The 20,138-nt window shown below is 41.7% G+C and overlaps 1 protein-coding gene across 10 annotated transcripts in view; it reads right to left on the minus strand.

Moving 5' to 3' along the window:
* Positions 1-20,138, minus strand: part of ENOX1 (ecto-NOX disulfide-thiol exchanger 1) — a 550,829-nt gene that overhangs the window by 445,629 nt on the left and 85,062 nt on the right. For 7 of the 10 annotated variants that reach the window (XM_032402965.1, XM_032402966.1, XM_032402961.1 and 4 more), the window contains exon 1: positions 9,027-10,504. The exons of 1 other annotated variant lie outside the window; for it this stretch is intronic. In XM_032402965.1, coding sequence (XP_032258856.1) covers positions 9,027-9,033 — 7 coding nt within the window. In that variant the 5' untranslated portion in view covers positions 9,034-10,504. Of the gene's footprint in view, positions 1-9,026; positions 10,505-20,138 lie in introns of those variants that run through there. 2 more of the 10 variants (XM_032402957.1, XM_032402955.1) reach the window with 2 other exon arrangements.

A 20,138-nucleotide genomic window follows, 5' to 3' on the forward strand; every position in this document is an offset into this window, starting at 1 on the left:
AGAAAGAGTGTGGTGTGTGGAAGAACTAAAAGAATTTCAGCTTTGCCAGAGTCTAGTGAACAAGGCAGAGAGGAATGACATCGAGGTGAGCCAAGGAGGTCATGGTTAGAAATCTGAGTTTCACTTTAAAAGCACCAGGAGCCAATGCCTAATTTTAAGCAGGGCTCGTTTTCATGTGTTTTACATTTCTGAAAGGTCACTCTGGCTACTGTGCGGGAAATGGATTACAAAGAGGCAATCAACAGAGGCTGATGATGGTGGTCTGGTCGAGGGCGGGTTTGAAAAGGCATCTGAAAGAGGAGCTAACAGGATTGGTGATGGAGAGACTGGATACGGGGGGTGAGGGAGAAAGAGAAGTCAAAGATGATTTCTGAATGGGAGGAGACAGCACTTCCTGAGATGGGGAAGATCCCTGGGGAACTACCCATGAGGACCACACAAGGCACCACATGCCATGTGGCAGACCTATGTAAGCCGTGGGAGTGTCTGCATCCACCAAAGAGCTCAAGTTCTGCTCATCTGATCCCTGCCTTCATGGGAAAAGCAAATGTCTATGTGCGAGTCACAGACACACATACACTCACATTATCCAGGTGGATATATGTGAATATATATAATGTGTAGTAAATGGTTTCTGCAATTTAGAGCAAATGTAAAATCATTTCAGAAATCTTTCAAGGACTGAAGAGAAAGATTGTTGTTATTCCCATTAACTTGTAAGGAAGCCGAGGGCAAATAAGGTGAAGGGTCTTTGCCGAAGGTCACACAGCAACTGACCAGCAGAGTGGAAACTAGGAGCCAGCTTTCCTGGCAGGAGATCACAGCATACACACATCGCACACTCCTGTATGTCATCCGGAATGTGCAGGGAGCGCTGCAGGCACTGTTCTGCACGTGAGAACACACATGCTGGATGAGGGTGGGGTGCTGCCGCCACCTTGCCTGCAGCTCATCCTGTCTAGATGCTATTTTAATAATCTAGAAAATGTGGCTGACAAAACTAAAAAAAGTAACACGGAAGCAAACCTTACATAGAGCAAATCAAACACTAAAGTGAAACGTGACACAGATATTTTTTATAAGATTTTATTTATTTATTTGACAGAGAGAGAGACACAGCAAAAGCAGGAACACAAGCAGGGGGAGCGGGAGAGGGAGAAGCAGGCTTCCCGCTGAGCGGGGAGCCCGATGCGGGGCTTGATCCCAGGACCCTGGGGATCATGACCTGAGCCGAAGGCACATGCCCAACGACTGAGCCACCCAGGCGCCCCTGTGACACAGATTTTTAAATGGACATTCGAATGACAAACACCACAGTCTCCCATGCACAAGCTCTTCAGAAACCCTCCCCGAGGTTACACAGATAGAGCTTCCTCATAAATGGGAGAAACGCATGTGCCCATGACTCACTGGCATAACATTATCTCCTTATACACTTCATCTGGAAATCCTCTTCTGTTCCTCAGGTTTCTCAAAGAGCACCAACAGCCCAAACAAATTTTAGGAAAAGGGAAAACAAAAACACTAGATCCAAAGAGGTGACAGGTCTGGTTTTTGTACTGTTACTTAAAAGAGTAAAATTCAGCCAGGTGAAATTACCACTAAAGTAAGTCAGATCATATTTAAAGAAGACAAACATTGGGGAAAGGACCAGGAGGCCTGGACATGCGGTTTAGTCTGCATACTACCTATACAAGTTTTAAAAATAGGCTTCATTCCGCCAGGCTCTCCCTCAGAAGCTGTGAGGACTCCCACCTCACAACATTTAGAAGTCTGAAAGGGAAACAGTGAGGGGGTGTCTGCCTCTGTGTTTGTCCCTGTGAGTCATACATTCTCTGTTCTTACTGAATGTGGGTTGTTTGTTTTCTTGTTGATTTGCAGACTTCCTCTCTACTGCTTTTCTCTAATAATGTTTTTCCAAAGGACCCCTCCAGAGCAAGCACAGCCCCACTAATGGACAACATGGCCACAGTTAGTGGTACTCACAATAACTAGACTGAGAACACCCAAAGAAGGGCGTTCAGAAGAAAGAGTTTAAGACGCTTGGTCAGTTATACCCCATCCTCCAACCTGGAGATTGAGAAAATCATTTTTTAGGGCTAAAATCATGTATAAAGATGCGAACCACTCTCCTCTGCCACTGATTTTCTTACCAAATGCGTTCATGAATGTACAAAAGGGATATGCTCTCAGCATCCACAGAAGGACAGTTGACACTTGCCCTGTTAGATAAACACTCTGGTGGCTCACTCTGAAACTCCCCGCAGGCTCTCACCAAGCTTCCGTTCACATCAAGATCCTCCACCCAGGCCTTATCTATTCCTGTCCATTCTGCTCTGTGGAATGCTTTTTACTGAATGGACACATGATCTTCTCGTATCATTCGATTTTTTTTTTTCTTTTTGGGGAGGATGGTAATGGAGATTTGCAAAGAGAGTTCAGGAAAGCGGATGGCAAGAGTCAAGGCAAAATGGGGGTAAATCATAAGAACCTGACTCAGAGAGCCTGTCCTAGGAAGAGCCTAAGCCGGTGATCAAGATGGAGGCCTGGGGGGTGCCTGGGTGGCTCAGTTGGTTAGGCAGCTGCCTTCGGCTCGGGTCATGATCCCAGGGTCCTGGGATCGAGCCCCGCGTCGGGCTCCCTGCTCGGCGGGGAGCCTGCTTCTCCCTCTGCCCCTCCCCCTGCTTGTGCTTGCTCTCTCCCTCTCTCCCCCTCTCTCTCTGTGTCAAATAAATTAAAAAAAAAAAAAAAAAAAAAAAAAAAAAAGATGGAGGCCTGGGGAGTGCAGACAAATACACCAGTAGCAGTGACTGGGAAAAAGCCATGGATTAGAAACCAAGGAGGCATGCAAGGTGGTGGCCACTATGAGACATCTTAGAGGCAACTCCAGGGCCCAGGAGCAGACGCTGCAAGGACGCCAGTGGCACCTGCTATGGGAAATGGTGAGGAATCAAGCAAGCAAAAATCAGGTAAATACTGATACTCTTTCCCCTTCGTAGTCAAAACCACCTCTTTCCATTTATTTTTCCTATAGCCTTCCTTCCTTCACCACCTGAGCCCAATGTTAAATGCCCTATTATCTTCACATGACACCTGAAACCCTGGCCTATTACCATAGTGAGGATCCTATGAAGATCTGTGCACATGCACACACTGTAACTTTCCTTGCAAAGCACTTTTCACTGCTATTGTGTCATTTAATTCCCACAACACTATGTGATATAAGCACTTAAATCAATCAATCCAGGCCCAAAGAGATTTATCTTGCACAAGAGTAAAAACCTTCATTCAAACCCAGATCTTTTTTTTTTTTTTAAAGATTTTATTTATTTATTTGAGATAGAGAGAGAGTGTGTGCATGTGTGTAGGGAGGGGCAGGGGGACAGAGAAAAAGTCTGAAGCAGACTCTGTACTGAGGGCAGAGCGGACATGGGGCTCGATCCCACCACCGCGACATCATGACCTGAGCCAAAACCAAGAGTCAGACGCTCAACTGACTGAGCCACCAGGTGCCCCCAAACCCAGATCTTCTGACTTAAGATCCTGTGCTTCTAGCATATGCTGCTAGTGTATTTCTTGTTCTCTAACTTTATGTGCTGTAAATTTCATTAGTGTAGACTTCACTGATTCAGAACTGGTGAGGCAATAAAATATCATAATTTGATAACCCCCTTACTTGGAAATCTGGGATGTGCTACAATAAGTGTTGTACCTACAATATAGGTACAGGACTTTGGACGGCAAAGCTATTCTGCACCCTGAAGGTGCACAAAAAGAAAGCCTGCCTTTGTTTAGTCGATCTGAGCCAGTATCACCAACTTAGCACCAACATGCAATTTAAAAAAAAATGGGGGTGCCTGGGTGGCTCAGTCTGTTAAGCATCGACTCTTGATTTCGGCTCAGGTCACAATCATCTCAGGGTCATGAGATCGAGCCCTGCTTCGGGCTCCATGCTGGGCGTGCAGCCTGCTTAAGATTCTCTCTCCCCCTCTTCCTTCCCCCGCACCCCTGCCCTGCTCGCACTCACTCTCTTAAAAAAAAAAAACTAACTACAAACGATATAAGTCTGTGCTCAAGGCTAATCAATGCTTTTTTTTTTAATTTCAAAAAAAATCCCCCAAATATAAAAGGTATGATCTTAAAGTAATAGCAGTGAGTCTATAGGCTAAAACAGAAAACAACCACCCTCATATGACTTTGTCAAGTACCTTTATTATGTCTTATTTTATCCTGTAGTTCAAATTTTCTCTTAATTCATATCTGCCTTTTCTTAACAAGTCCAGCATAAAGTTGGTTTTCAAATATTTGTTGAATGGAGATGGAAGGGCACATAAATGAAATAATTCATGTATCCGTCAAGCTATATTCCATGTCAGGTGAAGAGTGAAATGCCACTTGAGTCAGACACGGCAGACCAAACCTGGGCTTTGCAATCACGGAGATCCAGACTCAAAGCCTGCTGTTTGACAACTATACCACCATGAGCAAATTCGCTCACCTCTTGATTCTAGGCTTCCTCATGAGCAAGATGGGGAGAACACTGAGCACCATGCAAGAACTGGTGTGCGAGTTAAACGAAGTCACAGATTTGGCCACATCATAGTGCTTCTATACACAAAGCCCTCTTGTAAAGCTAATGGCTAAACATGAACTTTGTTTACAATGATGGTCAATTTCCCCTCCATGAACATCACTTTTCTAATCATGGTCTAGAGATAAGTTGTGCATAACTGGTGTTCAACAAATTTTGATGCCTTCTGAGTAAATGTTCCAGAGAAGTGAAGCTCACCTTTTATACACCAATACTCTATATCTGAAAGCTTTCTAAAATGCATTACGCACTTAACCACTTTGCTAAAAGAGCAGCTTGAAAGAACTTTAACCTTTTTTTGACTCAGGGTTTATTGACATAAACTTAAAACAGCACTGGAATGAAATATTTTAATTTTTTGGAGGCTTTTTAAGTCCGTAGATTTGCTCATACTAAATATTCCCAGATTCCTACACTGTGATCATTCCTTTCATTTCTTCCTGTGGTCAGCAGCTTCATCTCCTGGAAAGCATGAGACACTGTGGAATTTACAGAACAAAGTCCTTGTCATCTTCAAAGAGCTCACCAGGAATCATTCTCAGATATTTCTCATCTGTGGCCTCATGAACACATGTTTGGTAAGAGCTATATTTCCTAGTCTAAGATGGACTGGTCTATCCCTAATGTCTTACACATTATAAGGTACTCAACAAATAGTTATAAAATGAATTAACAGAGTTAACACTATGCAACCTTTGTAATTACTGTTTTCTATTTGAGACTTTGTTGTTCTAATCCACATGTAGGTCCCTTACCCGTATGGTTTTTTTTTTTTTTTTAAAGATCTTATTTATTTATTTATTTGAGATAGCATGCACATGAGAGAAAGAGGGCGAGGGGCGGGGGCAGAGAGGGAGAGGGAGAAGCAGACTCCCTGCTGAGCAGGGAGTCTGACATGGGGCTCGATCCCAGGACCCTGAGATCATGATCAGAGCCAAAGGCAGACTCCCAATTGAGCTACCCAGGCACCTCTGGGGTTGTACATTTTTATCTGCAAAATTATCCCTAAGGTTCTTTCCAACATTAATCTCCCATGATTTTATCCTTCTAGGCACATATATATGTTCCGTGTGATACAACTGCTGGAAATCTGATCACCAGATAAGTGAAGCCTTAGAGGACATGGTGAATAAACAATGCATCCTTTGCCCTGTAATCCAGAAACCCTAGAAAGAGGGCACAATCCTATACCACGGCAGCAAATATAGAAAGAATTAGCTCTCTTACTCATTTCTCCCACCATTAATATTATATATAGAGAATAGAGAAATACTGAACTTGGAGTGTAAACATACTGATTTTTGTGTATGTGTCAAATGTTCATAAGTGAAAAACCTAGTATTTCTCAAAAGAAGTCAATTGCATCCAGGCAAATAAAACCTTAATGTAAATGTTTTTCAAACAACTATATCTAGGGCTTTCATTGACCCTTTGTTACAAGCTGTTTCTTCAAATACCGCTTGGTTCGTATATTAACTTATCAGCTACATTTGTTTAAATAATACTACAGTTTCACTACTTGCACAGAAATTCAACTTCCTAAAACTACAGTCTAACTTTCTCTATTAAAACCGAAATTTCCAAATTAAAGGAGTTCATGGGTTTCACACATAAAGGAAGTAGATGCAAAAGTCAAACATTTATCCACAAACACGCTGGGGAAGGCACCGTGAATACAACCTCTCCCCTGGAGGCCTGAGGCAGGGAAGCCGTGGACAGCTTTCTCTTCCGGGCAGGATGGTGTTCCTTTAATTCGATTCTACATGAATTCAAGGTATACTTTCCTCAAGCACTGCACCAAATTCTCAAGAGAATACAAAAAATGAATAAAATATATCATCTCTGCCTCGGAGGAGATGCAGCGAAGCCGAACATGCAAGAGCAGTAACACTGCCCTCACAGGAGTGCCTAGGACAGAATCCCACCTTTTCCATAAGTAGCTGTGAAACGTGGACAAGTGACTTTACCTTTCTGATGCAGCGTCTGCTGGGGTAAGGGTTACATAAGTCATTATGCCTAAGGCATTAAGAACAGTTCCTGGCACACAGGAAGCCCTCATGGTTAGTATCATCATCATGATTGCCATAATGGTCATCATTGTAAACATACAATCCATGAGTGAAAATTTTTCATTTTTTTATTTAATAAAATTAAAGCTATAACAAACTCTAAGAAATGAAAGGAGAAAAAAAACAAACGGAAAAACTATTTTTTCCAACAAGCTGCCTTATTATCCTTGTGTCTTCCTGACAAATCCTAACTACACCTACTTCTCAGAGAGATGTAAAGATGGCAGTGAGTGAGTGTGGAGAGAGAGTAAAGAAAGAAATATGACAAAGAGGAGAGAAAAGGAGAGAGAAAGAAAGGGTACAGATGGGGGCACATTTCTGAGTTCTTTAAAGATTTATTTTTATTTAAGGGGGGCAGCAGGGAGGGGCAGAGGGAGAGAGTCTGAAGCAGACTCTGTGGGGAGCCCTACACAGGGCTCAATCTCTACAACCCTGAGATCACAGCCTGAGCCACCCAACTGACTCTGCCACCCAGGTGCCCCACATTTCTGAGTTCTTTAAAGCCACCAGATAGACAGGAGTTGAACTGGAGAGAGAGAGAGAGAGAAGAGGACATTAGCTCAGCCCTGCTGGGACTTTTTCCCTCCTCTGCTCAGAAAATCCTTCCTCAAGCATTGAACTACCTCACTTAGCTTTTCCTTACCATTTCCATGCATTTCTTTCCACTGTTTACACTTTGTTTCACAAATTATTGGATGTATAAAGGACTTTAGAAGTTACCTAATCCAATTTTCTTATTTTATACATGAGAAAAACTGAGGGCCAATGAGACAAAGTCATTGCGGCAGGTGGTCCAACTCTAATATGGCACAAAATTAAAATGGGGCTCCCTGTGCCCCAGACCTAGGTTATCTCCCTTAGGACAACAAAAGGAGTACATTTACCGAAAAGCAGTCTGGCTGACCCTTGTTCCATTTGGCAGACACACAAATTTTTATCTTGGGAAGAAATTCTTGAGAAATATTTTTAAATGAATTAACAAGAATCATACTGTTTTTAATTCAACAGACATGTTTTATTATTAACTTTATTGCCTGCTAAACCTGAAATTAGGTTTTTCTATGCTTGGTCAGGTCCTGCCTAACCAATAACAGGACAATCAGATTTCAATTAAACAGATATTCCCACTTAGGCCATACACATAAACACACACACACACACACACACACACACACACACACTCAAGAGGCACTTAATCAAAACAAAGTTTGAGCCCATTCTTATCATTCTCCTGGCCTATGTTTAGGAAAAGAAGGTATCAAATATTTTATTTTATTTTTTTTTAAAGATTTTATTTATTTATTTGACAGAGAGTGACACAGCGAGAGAGGGAACACAAGCAGGGGGAGTGGGAGAGGGAGAAGCAGGCTTCCCGCAGAGCAGGGAGCCCGATGCGGGGCTCGATCCCAGGACCCTGAGATCATGACCTGAGTCAAAGGCAGACGCTTAACGACTGGGCCACCCAGGCGCCCCGAAGGTATCAAATATTTTAGATAAGGCTCTCCTAAAACAGGTATTTCAAATCATTTATTTTCCAAAAGAGGAACAAGTTTCTTCTATTGCTCCATATACTATTTCTAATCCAACAACAAAAGGCAGCCTAACCACAGCCTTCAACACACTTTCACATCTGGCTTCCGAATGTCTTCAGTATGGTTTGCCCAAACCAGGTCAATCGTCTCCTAAATATTCAATTTCCTCACTCCCAGCTTTCAACTCCACAATGGAAGACTGAAGCTCTGAAGAGTCTTTCAATACCTTTTAATAACATATTTAAAAATAGATGCTACATGTATTTTCCATTGTTTATCTCAAATCTTCAAGTATCTGGCTAAGACAAATACTTTTAAACCTTGGCGGGGGGGGGGGGGCTTTCTCTTTCCCCTCTATCAGAGTAGCATCTTCTCTCCCATTTGCTTCACTGCGTGGGGTTTCAAAGGTATGAGGTCACTGTGATTAAGGGAAAGATTCAGGCATTCTTCTCACAGCTGTTTAGACTACAGGAACATCTGAATCTGGGCCACCAAAAATAACTCAGCTCTGCCGTCTAAATAGGTGTTTACCTTTAGTAGACTAGACACATATAAAGCTGATTTATTAGCACTGTGTTTGGGAAGTATTATTTCCATGGATCTATACTCTACTACTACATGTTTTGTTTTTCTTTTCCTTTCACGGTAGATACAGGCTGGCCATCATAGGTGGCAGTTGTAGTTGCCATTCTCACTCATATGAAATTCAACAATAGGAAAAACAGAAGCCAACATTACAAAAACAATTGCAGAAATCAAACACTCAAGCTCAGGAAGAACTGAAGATTTGAAAGTTTCCAAGGAAGGAAAACAGAAGTTGCCGTATCCTCCTACCTTGCATGCCAACTAGCAGTAGCCGTTCAGTCTCTCCAGATGCCTCATGAAAAAGAAACCCGCAAATGTAACAGGAGCTGAGATCCTGGGGGAGCCAATTAGATTTAAGCTGCTTTCAAAATTCTGTAAAAAAAAAATGGAATTAGGAAAGAAACCTGGCACTTGAAATGACATTCTACGTGTTCTGCTTAGGGCCTGTGGAATACTACTCATATAATGACTAGTTGTCACGCTTATAAAATAAACCTTGGGTTTTTAATATAACGGAATAAAGTCATTAGCTGGTGAAACAAACCTAGCTTCAGAGGAAGAATGTGGCACATCAAATCTAATAGGTACCTCATCCTTCATCTTTGGATTTATCAGGCAAAACATGACAAATTAGGCCAAGGTCAATGGCAGATAACTGCAGAGAAACTCCTCCAATAGCTGGCTGTGTACTCCTCTGAGGTTCCTGCAATTGTCTAGCAAAGCTAGGGCAGGGGAAGACCTGTAAAAAAGGAGGGATATTCAGATTCCATGCCCTGCCCACAATACAAGCTCAATGGCCTTTTGATAACCCGTGGCAGGAGAGGGGCTGGGGAAGAGGAGAAGCTCTCAGAAAAATGGCAAGTGTCTCCACAGAGGCAAAGTTATCTGGAGAGACTGAACTGTCACTGCTAATAGGCATGCAGGGTAGGAAAATGCAGCAATTTTTTTTTTCCCTTCCTTAGAAACTTTCAAGTCTTGGTTCAATTCTTCTCAGGTTAAGCGTTTGATTTTTGCAATTGTTTTTGTACATTGGGTTCTGCTCAGCTGGGTTTCAGCTGTTGGTGGGAAAAGAGGACCTGGTGTCCCCTGACTCCTGGATCTCTCCAGAGCTCACTATGCTAATTTGATGGCTATTTGTGAATCAGGTATAACTTTTCTTAATTAGACGCATAGCAGATGTGTCAAAGACAACAGAATCAGGCAAAAAGATAGTAAGACTTAAAAATAACCATCTTCAGTTGGGTTTCTGGGATGGTTTCTCTTTATTCAAAGATGAAGTAGCCACAGATCCATCTCCAAAGATGATTTTGTAAAAGCAGACTCTACCCCTGAGACCCTCACTGACTCCTTTACTTCTTTAATGCAACATCAAAGTAACTGGGTCTAAGAAGCCCACAAAGAGGTAAAGGGAAACGTACCCTCTTGAAAAACATTCCAGGGTTCCTGGAAAAGGATACGCTTTTGTTCTATGATGTGGTGGAATGTTTCAGATACATCACCTCAATCCTTCTCCTCCTAGGAGGGATGCTCAGTTCATTGTCTCTGGTGACAAATATGGATTAGGCACCTAGTCTGTCTCAAGTACCGAACCATATGTCAGGAAGGACAGTCGGAGAAAAGAACTCATATTCTGCCTCCACAGAGACTGCTCTAAGCTAATGAAGATGTATATGTCTCTTGGACATCAGCCTTAGCAACAGTTTTCTAGATATGTCTTCTCAGGGAAGCAAAAATGAAAATAAACTACATCAAACTAAAAAGCTTTTTTTTGCACAGAGAAGGAAACCATCAACAAAACAAAAAGACAACCTACTGAATGGTAGAAGATATTTGCAAATGATAAATTCAATAAGGTGTTAATATCCAAAATACATAAAGAACTCATACAACTCAATATCAAAAAAACCCAAATAAGCTGCCAGTTAATAGGCAGAGGACCTGAATAGACATTTTTCCAAATAAGACATACAGATGGCCAACAGACACTTGGAAAGATGCTCAACATCACTAATCATCAGGGTCATGCAAGTCAAACCCACAGTGAGATGTCACCTCATGCCAGTAAGAATGGCTAGTATCAAAAAGATAAGAACAAATGTTGGTGAGGATGTGGAGAAAATGGAACCCTTGTGCACTGTTGGTAAGATGTAAATTGATATAAGCACTACAGAGAACAGTATGAACATTCCAAAAAATTAAAAATAGAACTCTGTATGATCTAGAAATTCCATTTTTTAATTAACATATAATATTTTATCTGTTTCAGGGATACAGGTCTGAGATTCATCAGTGTTACACAATTCACAATGCTCACCATAGCACATAGCCTCCCCAATGTCCATCACCCAGCCACCCCATCCCTCCCAGAAAACAAAAACACTAATTTAAAAAGATATATGCACCCCTATGTTTACTGCAGCATTATTTACAGTAGCCAAGGTATGGAAGCAAGCTAAGGGTCCACTGACAGATGAATGGATAAAGCAGATGAGTTATATATACACAATGGAATATTAACCATAATAAAGAATGAAATCTTGCCATACGTGACAACATGGATGGACCTAGAGAATATTAAGCTACATAAATCAGACAGAGAAAGACAATACCATATGATTTCACTTATATATGGAATCTAAAAACAGAAACAGATCCATAAATACAGAGAACAAACTGGTGGTTGCCGGAGAAGAAAGGGTTAGGGGAATGGCCAAAATAAGTGAGGAAGATTAAGAGGTACAAACTTCCCGTTACAAAGTAAATAAGTCATGGGATGAAAAGTACAACACAGGGAATATAGTCAATAATATTGTAATAAGGTCGTATGGTGGCAGAAGGTGACTATACTTACGGTGTTGAACACCGCATAATGGATAGAACTGCTGAACCACTGTGTTGTACGTACACCTGAAATTAATGTAACTCTGCATGTCCACTGTATTTCAATTAAAAAAATGTACATGTCTGTGTGTCTGTGCAAGGGGCAACTCACCTTTCAAAACTGATCTGTTTCAAGCTCTACCTTAAATATAACCTATTCCATGAGATTGTTCTGAGGTCCTAACCAGAAATAACATCTCCCTTACTTGAGCTCCTATATCTTTTGCTATTTTGTATTTTAGCCATTTATGTAACCATCTTATTACCCCCTGAAGTTCTTTAAACACTATTATTTTAATGACTGGAAAAAACGAAATATGTCAGTATATGTCAAGTTCTTGAATGCATGATAAAGACATGTGTCTTCAGTTACTGAAGTCAGAAAAGACTTCACCCAGTCATACTCAATAGGACCCTAGAGTTGAAGGGTCTTTGATGAAAGTGAAGAAAGAAGAGCATATCTACATCAAGGAAGAAAATAAGCAAAAGCCTGATGTCCTAGGATGTCTCTTAACACAGACATTTAAAATGTAGCAGGTTCTGATGACCTTCTGAGTGGCCATAAGGGGCAATTAAAGTCCTTTTAAGATGGGATCATCGATCCCATGATAGCACTCCTACTCCACACCAGTGACTAGGGAATAATAGTATCTTTGTTTCTGAGGCTCTGGAACTCCTCTGAGAACCATCACCCTGCAGAGAACAGGTAATCTTCAGAAACAATTGAATTCCCCTGTTTGCATTTACCACACTGAATGATATGACCTCTTTGGAGAGAAGGAAGGATTAAGAACTTAATTAAACCAACGCTCTGTCATGCCCAACAGCTACAGCCAATCACAGACAGTGACCAGCTTTGTCTTTCTATGGACTTTTTGGAACAGTATCTTCCCTAGATAATTAGAGAATGGGAACACATACATTGTATCAGCCAAATCCAAACATTTCATGATCATAACTAAATAGTATCAATACACATATTTGAGCTTTGGAATGGTTTTCAAAGAAAAAGCATTTAGAATGTCTCTTTAGAGCTGACAGTCTTTAGAAATTACTGTTCCTTAAGCACTTACTTCTTTTTGGCCTCATTGTGTAAATCATGCTGCTATTCCTCAATTTCCCAGGATCCCCAAGGTCATTCTCTACGGTGTTTGCATTAAACGCAACTTGGTGCCAAGATTCTGCCTCAGCTTTCATATTCGCTTGGATGACCCTTTCCCACACTGAGTCTCTTCATACTTCCCTACATCCAGATCTAGTTGATCTGCATTTTCTGCAAAAAGTTTCACTCCCGAGTAACTGCAATCGGCCTCTTGCTTAGTTTCCTTCCATTCCCCTGGGTAGGTCCCTGCCAGGAAGGCAGAGAGGAGGAGCTTTCTGATGCTAATGAGGCCTCCGTGCAGGACTCCACGCTAATGGTGAAGAGCCCAGTATGGTATTTCTCTAGGGAGCCCAGGTGACTGCAAGTGCAAGGGCACTGCTGAGAGTCATTTGAGCACCTTGCTGTTAGCCTAAAACAGGTATTCCAACATCTGAGCAGTGACCTGTAAACGGCTTACATAATGAAGAAACGAGTCAGTGTACTTGGCAATTCAGACTGAACTACATAAGGTATTAATTCAAACGAAGTCTGAGAACTGTTAAATGGTGACAGATTTTTTTTCTTTGAGGTGCCGGCAGTAGAATAAGGGTTCATAAATTATGGACATCTGAATTCTGCTGTTTTTCGTCGTCGTGAACTTTTAGAGGACCGTGAGGTCCACATTGAGACCAGCTAGTCTTGCCTCCTGGGCATTAGGGGGAATGAGAGCACCAGGGCCTGCTAAGAGGCATACCCATTACTTATCAGATTAGCCCACCTCGGTATTGAAGAAACCTGCTGCAGCCCTTTAGAAGACCTGGGGGGTGGAGGGGGGGGCGGGGGAAGATCATCGCCTGGCTTTAATCACTGAGAAATCTCCTAAAATAAGTGAAGTGTCAGCCAACATATACCAACCAAGGAGTCAAAGTCACATGAGAATTTAGGGTAATCTTTCAGCAGGCTCTTGCCACTGTCATGGTTGGAATGACAAAGGAAAATTGTCTGACATTCTAAACAGAGAAGAAACATAGGCAAGGCTTCCCTTTGGGGACCTAATGACAAACCTTGAAGGAGCTCTTAGGATATAACACCAGGAATGTATTTGCATTATCTCATTTAATCCTCATAATGATCGTTTCAGTTAGATGATAACATTAATATTCTCCTTTTTTTAAAGATTTTATTTATTTACTTGATAGAGAACGAGCAGGGGAGGGGGGGACAGGGTGGGAGAAGCAGACTTCCTGTTGAACAGGGAGCCCGATGCAGGGCTTGATCCCAAGACCCTGAAATCTTGACCTGAACTAAAGCAAATGCTTAACCACTGAGCCACCTAAGGTGTCCAATATTCTCATTTTTAAGATGGGGAGACTGAGGCTTAGTGAGCTTAATTAAGTAAATCATCCAAGTCTCCCCAATTAATAAGTGGCAAAGATGGGATCTGAATCCATGCTATCAATTACTAACACTATCAGTGGCCATGGTGTTTTTCTATCACAATTCTGTGAGCAGAAAAAAACAAGAATTCCCCAACAACAGCAACCACAGGACTCCGACAGGAATAAAAAAAAGAAAGAAAAAAAAGAAACCCGAGGAAAACACGGGATTTCTGCAACCACACTGTCAGTTCATTTCTCCGTTATGTGGCTTCACGATTCTGAAGTTGAAGAACACAAACGTTTGCCCACAGAGACAGGTTTGTTCTGAGCCAAGTGAGTCGTCTGTTAAAGTTTCCCACGTAGACTCAAACGTCACTCACATGGTATCATTTTTACTCAAGTATGATTTGTCCCATTTGGCTTTTTCAAGTGGTCAACGCCCAGGAACCAAGATTTTCCTACTGTGTCTCCTCCTTGGGGAGGTTGGGGAGGGGTGGTGACATCATGGGAGCAATATCTGTCTTCTCTGCTATGACTCAACTGAATATGTCAGGTCAATGCTATTGCTAGTCCTGAATCGATGCATGAATTATTCCATCTGCCAAGCAAACTCCCATGGAAAACAGCACACTATCTCCATCCCAGCCCTGAAGGACAAGGGGAAAGGCAGCAATAAGGAACTACTCAAGCAAAACTACACAAGAGAAGTGAGCTCTACCCACTCCCTTCACGCCTCACCCACAAAAAGTGTACATACAACATTTCCATTTCAGATTGCCAGAAACAGGTAAAAACAGAATTTGCTTCCTCCTCTGTGCTTTCATACTACTCTGTACAAACTGCTAAATTATAGTGCTTACCATATTGCCCTGTAATTATATTTTAAGTGTCTGCCTTCCCACTAATGTAATAGCTCCCTTTCCCCCCTTAATATCTGTATCCAATGCATCTGGTATCAGGCGGAACAAAGATTTGTTAAACAAATGAAAGATTGAATGTAACAATGAATGAATGACAACTTGCTCAAAGGCTCTCTTTAACTAGGGCAAAAAGAAATGTTCTCTCTACTCTTTATGACGGAAGATGGTTGACACTCTCACAATTAGACTGAGGGGTGGATCATGCCTGTTTGTAGTATTAGGTTTCTAGAATGTTTTGGCACTTACTGAATGTGTGTTTTGTGTATGTGTGTGTGTGTGTGTGTGTGTGCACACTCCAGGCTCCTCTGCTCCTATATTCTATAGAATTCATCTCTCCAACCAAGTCTACCTATCTCATAACTTGCTCCCTTAATCACTGGATTTCTTTGAACTTAACTAATTCAATTAGAATCTTTACTCAAAAAAAAAAAAAAAAGCATTCTTAGTGTAAGTTCCTGGAAAGAGGAAAGGGCAGCAAATGTGAGTTGCTATTACCCCACACTGCTGCCCACAATCTGCCAGCCATGTCCCAAGTATGATGGATGCTGGATATTCGGCAAGACTCAATACAGACACGGCCCCTCCTCTTGCAGTATTTACAGTCAGTGGGAAGAAGAGAGATAAATAATAAGGCAAGTAAAGTATAGTAACTGAAATGACAGAGGAAACACAGGGTGTTATGGGAGTATATGGGAAGGAGATCAGACCTTATTTGGAAATCAGGAAGGGCCTTCTAGACAAAGTATTTTTATGTTTTGGCCTGGGCAGATAAATGAGACTTTACCAGGTAAAGGGAGAATGTGGGAAAGAGAAGGCCCAGAGACAAGGGAGAACAAAATGCAACCGAAACACTGAAAGAAAGTAAGAATGGCAAGGGTTTAAGTGAGGAGGCAAGGCTGGGCCTCAGCTATTTTATTCTAAGGGCAATTGGAAGTCACTGAAGGATTTTAACCAAGCTGGTGATATTTGAACCTGAGTTTAAAGAGAGAGAGACTTGCGTTGTAGGTAAAGACACATAGATTTGAGAGTTGTATTAGTAGAGTAGGCTAAGAGTATCAATAAATGGATCTTCAACATTTCCCTTGTAGCAAGATGACTTTGGCTGTCATATGGAGAATGGATTATAAAACTGTGAGAGGACATACACAGAAACAGCAGTCCACACGAGGACAGGAATGACTGTGGAAACGGAAAGAAGTGGATGGGTTTAAAAAAATATTAAGAAGACAGAATTAACAGACTTCGGTAATTGACTAGACCAGGGTTGGCAAAATTTTCCGTAAAGGGTCAGATCGACAAAGTTTAGGCTTTGCCTGCCATATGGTTTCTGCCACAATTACTCAACTTTGGTGCTTCGGTGAGAAAGGGGACACAGACAATATGTAAGTGAATGAGTGTCACTGCATACCAACATTTATTTATAAGAAAACAGGCAAACAGGCCAAATTTAGCCTGAGAATGAAATTTGCTGACCCCTAGACTGAGGGATGCAGCAGTAAGAGCAGTCAAAAATGACTCCCAAATATGTCAGTTGGTATCCGGTTGGCTGGGTTTACTAGTTACAGAGAAAGCAACAGTGGAAAGGGACGGGGCCAGAGAGAGGGAGACAGTTGTCAGTCAGGTTTTAGACAAGCTGAGTTTAAGATACCTGGGAGACATTACTCATGACATGTCCAATAAGCAGTTAGAAGTTTGGATCTCAGTTAGGAAAAAGACCTGGGCTCTAGGTAAAGACATATAGGTTTGGGAGTTGTCTTATTTAGGGCAGACTCAATGTTATTAACAGACCACCAAAAATCAGTGGCTTTAGTAAGAAGTTTCTCCCATGGTAATACAAGGAACTCAGATGGGGGTGGGGAGACAGTCATTCCAAGAGCCTGTCCAATAGTAGCATCCATCCCACTTAGCCAGAGGAGGAAGGTTCAGAGAGGAGCACCTATAGGGCTTTCTACGGGCCAGCTCTAAAAAGGGCACGCACCACATCTACTCACATTCCCCTGGAGAGATCTCACTCACAGGGGCACCTACCTACAAGCGAGGCTGGGAAATACACTAGAGCCACATGTATCTAGGACAAGGGTAGAATGGATTTTGGTGGGTAGCTATCAGGATCCACCCCAAGAGTCAAAATTACTCAATAAGCTAGGAAGGCACAAAGATGAATAAAAGTGACTCAGACCACTGTGAAGAGTGAGAACAAGTTCAGAGCTCTGAAGAATGCAAATGTTAGAAGATGAACTGAGGAAGAAGAAGATCTGGCAAAATAGAAGAACAACAAAATGAAAATTAAACTGGAAGATTGTGTTAGGTATTTAACGAACATAGGTAGAAAGTGCACATTTAATTATTAAGGATTGATCCCCATCACTGACAAGCTGACACTTACTGGGTACCACTGATACCATAAAAAAAAATGGTGTGAAATAGGAGCCAAATTGCATTTAAGAGAAAATGACAAAATCAGCTCCTCAAAAGAGCCAGATTTTCACTACCATTCAGATGGACTGCTTTAGGGCTATGCATTGCAATGTTCTTTTTTTTTTTCACTTTTGTGTCCGTAAAATCAACCTATATAAGTAAAATGTATATTCTGCATCAAAAATTTTTTGTGATCTTATACACACATGAAGATATTAATATAAATATGAATATATAGCTGTATATACATACACACTCACAGGATTCATTACCACAATGCATTCCTGTTTTGTTTCCATTTTTTGCAATTCTCCATGCTCCCTGCTTTGCTCAAGGCTTCTCCTCCAACTCCCAGCCCACCTGTTTGTGTATCTGTTCCTGGCTTCCAATGAGAAGACCAAGAAAACGGGTTGGATTCCACCCCGGTAACACTTATTGCACTGCTTCACTATTACAAAATATGACACAGCCTGTAGCTTAAACAAACACACAAAAAAATCCAGGCCAGAACATTCACGCCCCCTTTCTTGGCAATTCTGAGTCAAGCGGACTTCAGCTAGGAAGAGAAGAACCTGAGATTTTGCAGAGCTACTGACCAATCTACCCTCTTCTCTCTCTTTGGAATGTAAAGTCTTTGGGGTAAGGAAGGGGATTCTGAGGGTTTTATATCTGGAACACTCTGTTTTTGGCAAACAGCCAGCCTTGCTTATAAATAAGTTAAAAAAAAAAAAGACAAGCAGATTAAAAAAAAAAAAAAAGATCTGCCCAGGAGGTACACAGATGGTAAAGAAAACAAAATTAGTAACCTCTTCTACTTGCTCAGCATAAATTATTAGTGTACTCAACCTGACCAAGTGACTATTTATAAGCCTGACCTCGAACATCATGGCGTTCAATAAATATAAATTGAGGATGGTGACAATGCTCCCCATATTTCCTTACTTAATGACACACAGTTGGCAGTTCAGTGGCACAAATCTTATGCATTTTATTCTTCCTTTGCTGCTCTTCACATTGTAACTCATATCAGGTGTGAACCTATTAGAAATAGTCTTCCAATTAGCAAAATTAATTCTTCCTTTGATTTGAGAGAGACCAACTAGTGTGTACGAGCAAAGGAAAATTTCACAAGGAGCATTTCTTCCCTGGCTTCTGTGAGGAGATTTTCTGTCAGCTCCAACAAGACTTTCTTATTGCTACTTTTACAGGGTCATCATTATTCAAAGTCGGCTAGCTTCAAGTATCATCTGCAAATCGTATCTAGAAATTTAGCTGCTGATGCAGGTAATGTACGAAACTGAGAAACTGCAACTTGTCTCACACTGACTAGGTTAAATATGTAGCTTAAAAAAAAATTCTAGGCTCCTAGCTTGTCCACAGGGGAGGTAGAGCAGAAGGGCAGGAGCTCACCACCACAACGTGTATGTAACCTGTGGAAAAGCCAGAGGCATTGGCTCAAATAGAACCTGGGAATGCAAAACTCACAACGTGAACACTCTGTCTATGGCCTTCAAATGGCATACGTTGCTGGAGGCCCAACAGTTGTGTCGGGTCAGATGGTTCCCTCATCCCTGTCAGTCTCCTAAAGCCACCAAGTTACTCTGCCATCGCCTCCTCTTCACAGGACAGTCTTGTCTCCTGTGCGTCTAGAAACCTGAGGCCACTCACCAATGCTGGGAAACCTGGAGCCTCTCTTCACTCTTCCATGAGCGTCATCCACCAGCGTTCATGCAGCTCACCGAAACAGGCCTCTCATCAGACCCTCTACCCTCCCTCTGCGATGCCACCTTGGTTCAGGTCCCTGGCACCCCTTATTTGGATGACTACAGAAATGTCTAGTGGTTTCCTCACCTATAGGCTGATTTCTCTAGAATAGATCGTACCTGTGAAAAGAGAAAGAAAATCTCCCTAAAACTCAAACCAGACAATGTCAGGCCTCGGCTTAAAACACTTGAACAATATATGCCATCTGAGAAAATTCTAAATTTCTTACATGGTTGAAAGAACCCCAAGCATTAGGCACCTGACCACAGCTACAACTTCATTTCTCATGACATCTGCCTCATAGTTCACATAACATACACACGCGCATACACACACACACACACACACACACACACACGTCCTGCTACTTCTCACCTCTGAGACCATTTACGCTAACATCTCTGCCTGGAATGCTCTTCCCCATTACCCCAACCTGACCCTCACTTGGCTTACTCCTGCTACCTCTTTACAGTTCATTCAAGGGTCACCTCCTGGAAGCCTTAGGAATCATTCTCAATACTCCTCAAATATTCTCCACCTAACTCTGTGAGGCAAAGTTAGCCCTGCTCCATGATCAAATGTTTTTGCATCTCTGAGTTAGTATCAAGGTAACAGATCTGTAGAACAGAACAGAGGAAGCAGAATTAGATCCAAAAACCCATGGGGACTTTGTGTATGTTGAAAGTGGAAAAGCAGTAGACTCTGAAATACCAGTGCTGGGGTAATGAGTTAAACATGGAGAAATTATAATTTTGGATCCTTACCAAGTATCTGCCCCCCAAATTAAGTCTAGATAGATTGAATATTTAAACGTTAAAAAAGTCACAGAAGAACTAAAAGAAAATTCAAGGGATAATTTCTATAATCTTAATGGAAGAAGATTTTTCCAAGCATAATTTTAAAGCCAAAAACTATAAAG

The sequence above is a fragment of the Phoca vitulina genome, unplaced genomic scaffold, assembly GCF_004348235.1.
Source record: "Phoca vitulina isolate PV1807 unplaced genomic scaffold, GSC_HSeal_1.0 scaffold5, whole genome shotgun sequence".
NCBI lineage: Eukaryota > Metazoa > Chordata > Mammalia > Carnivora > Phocidae > Phoca > Phoca vitulina.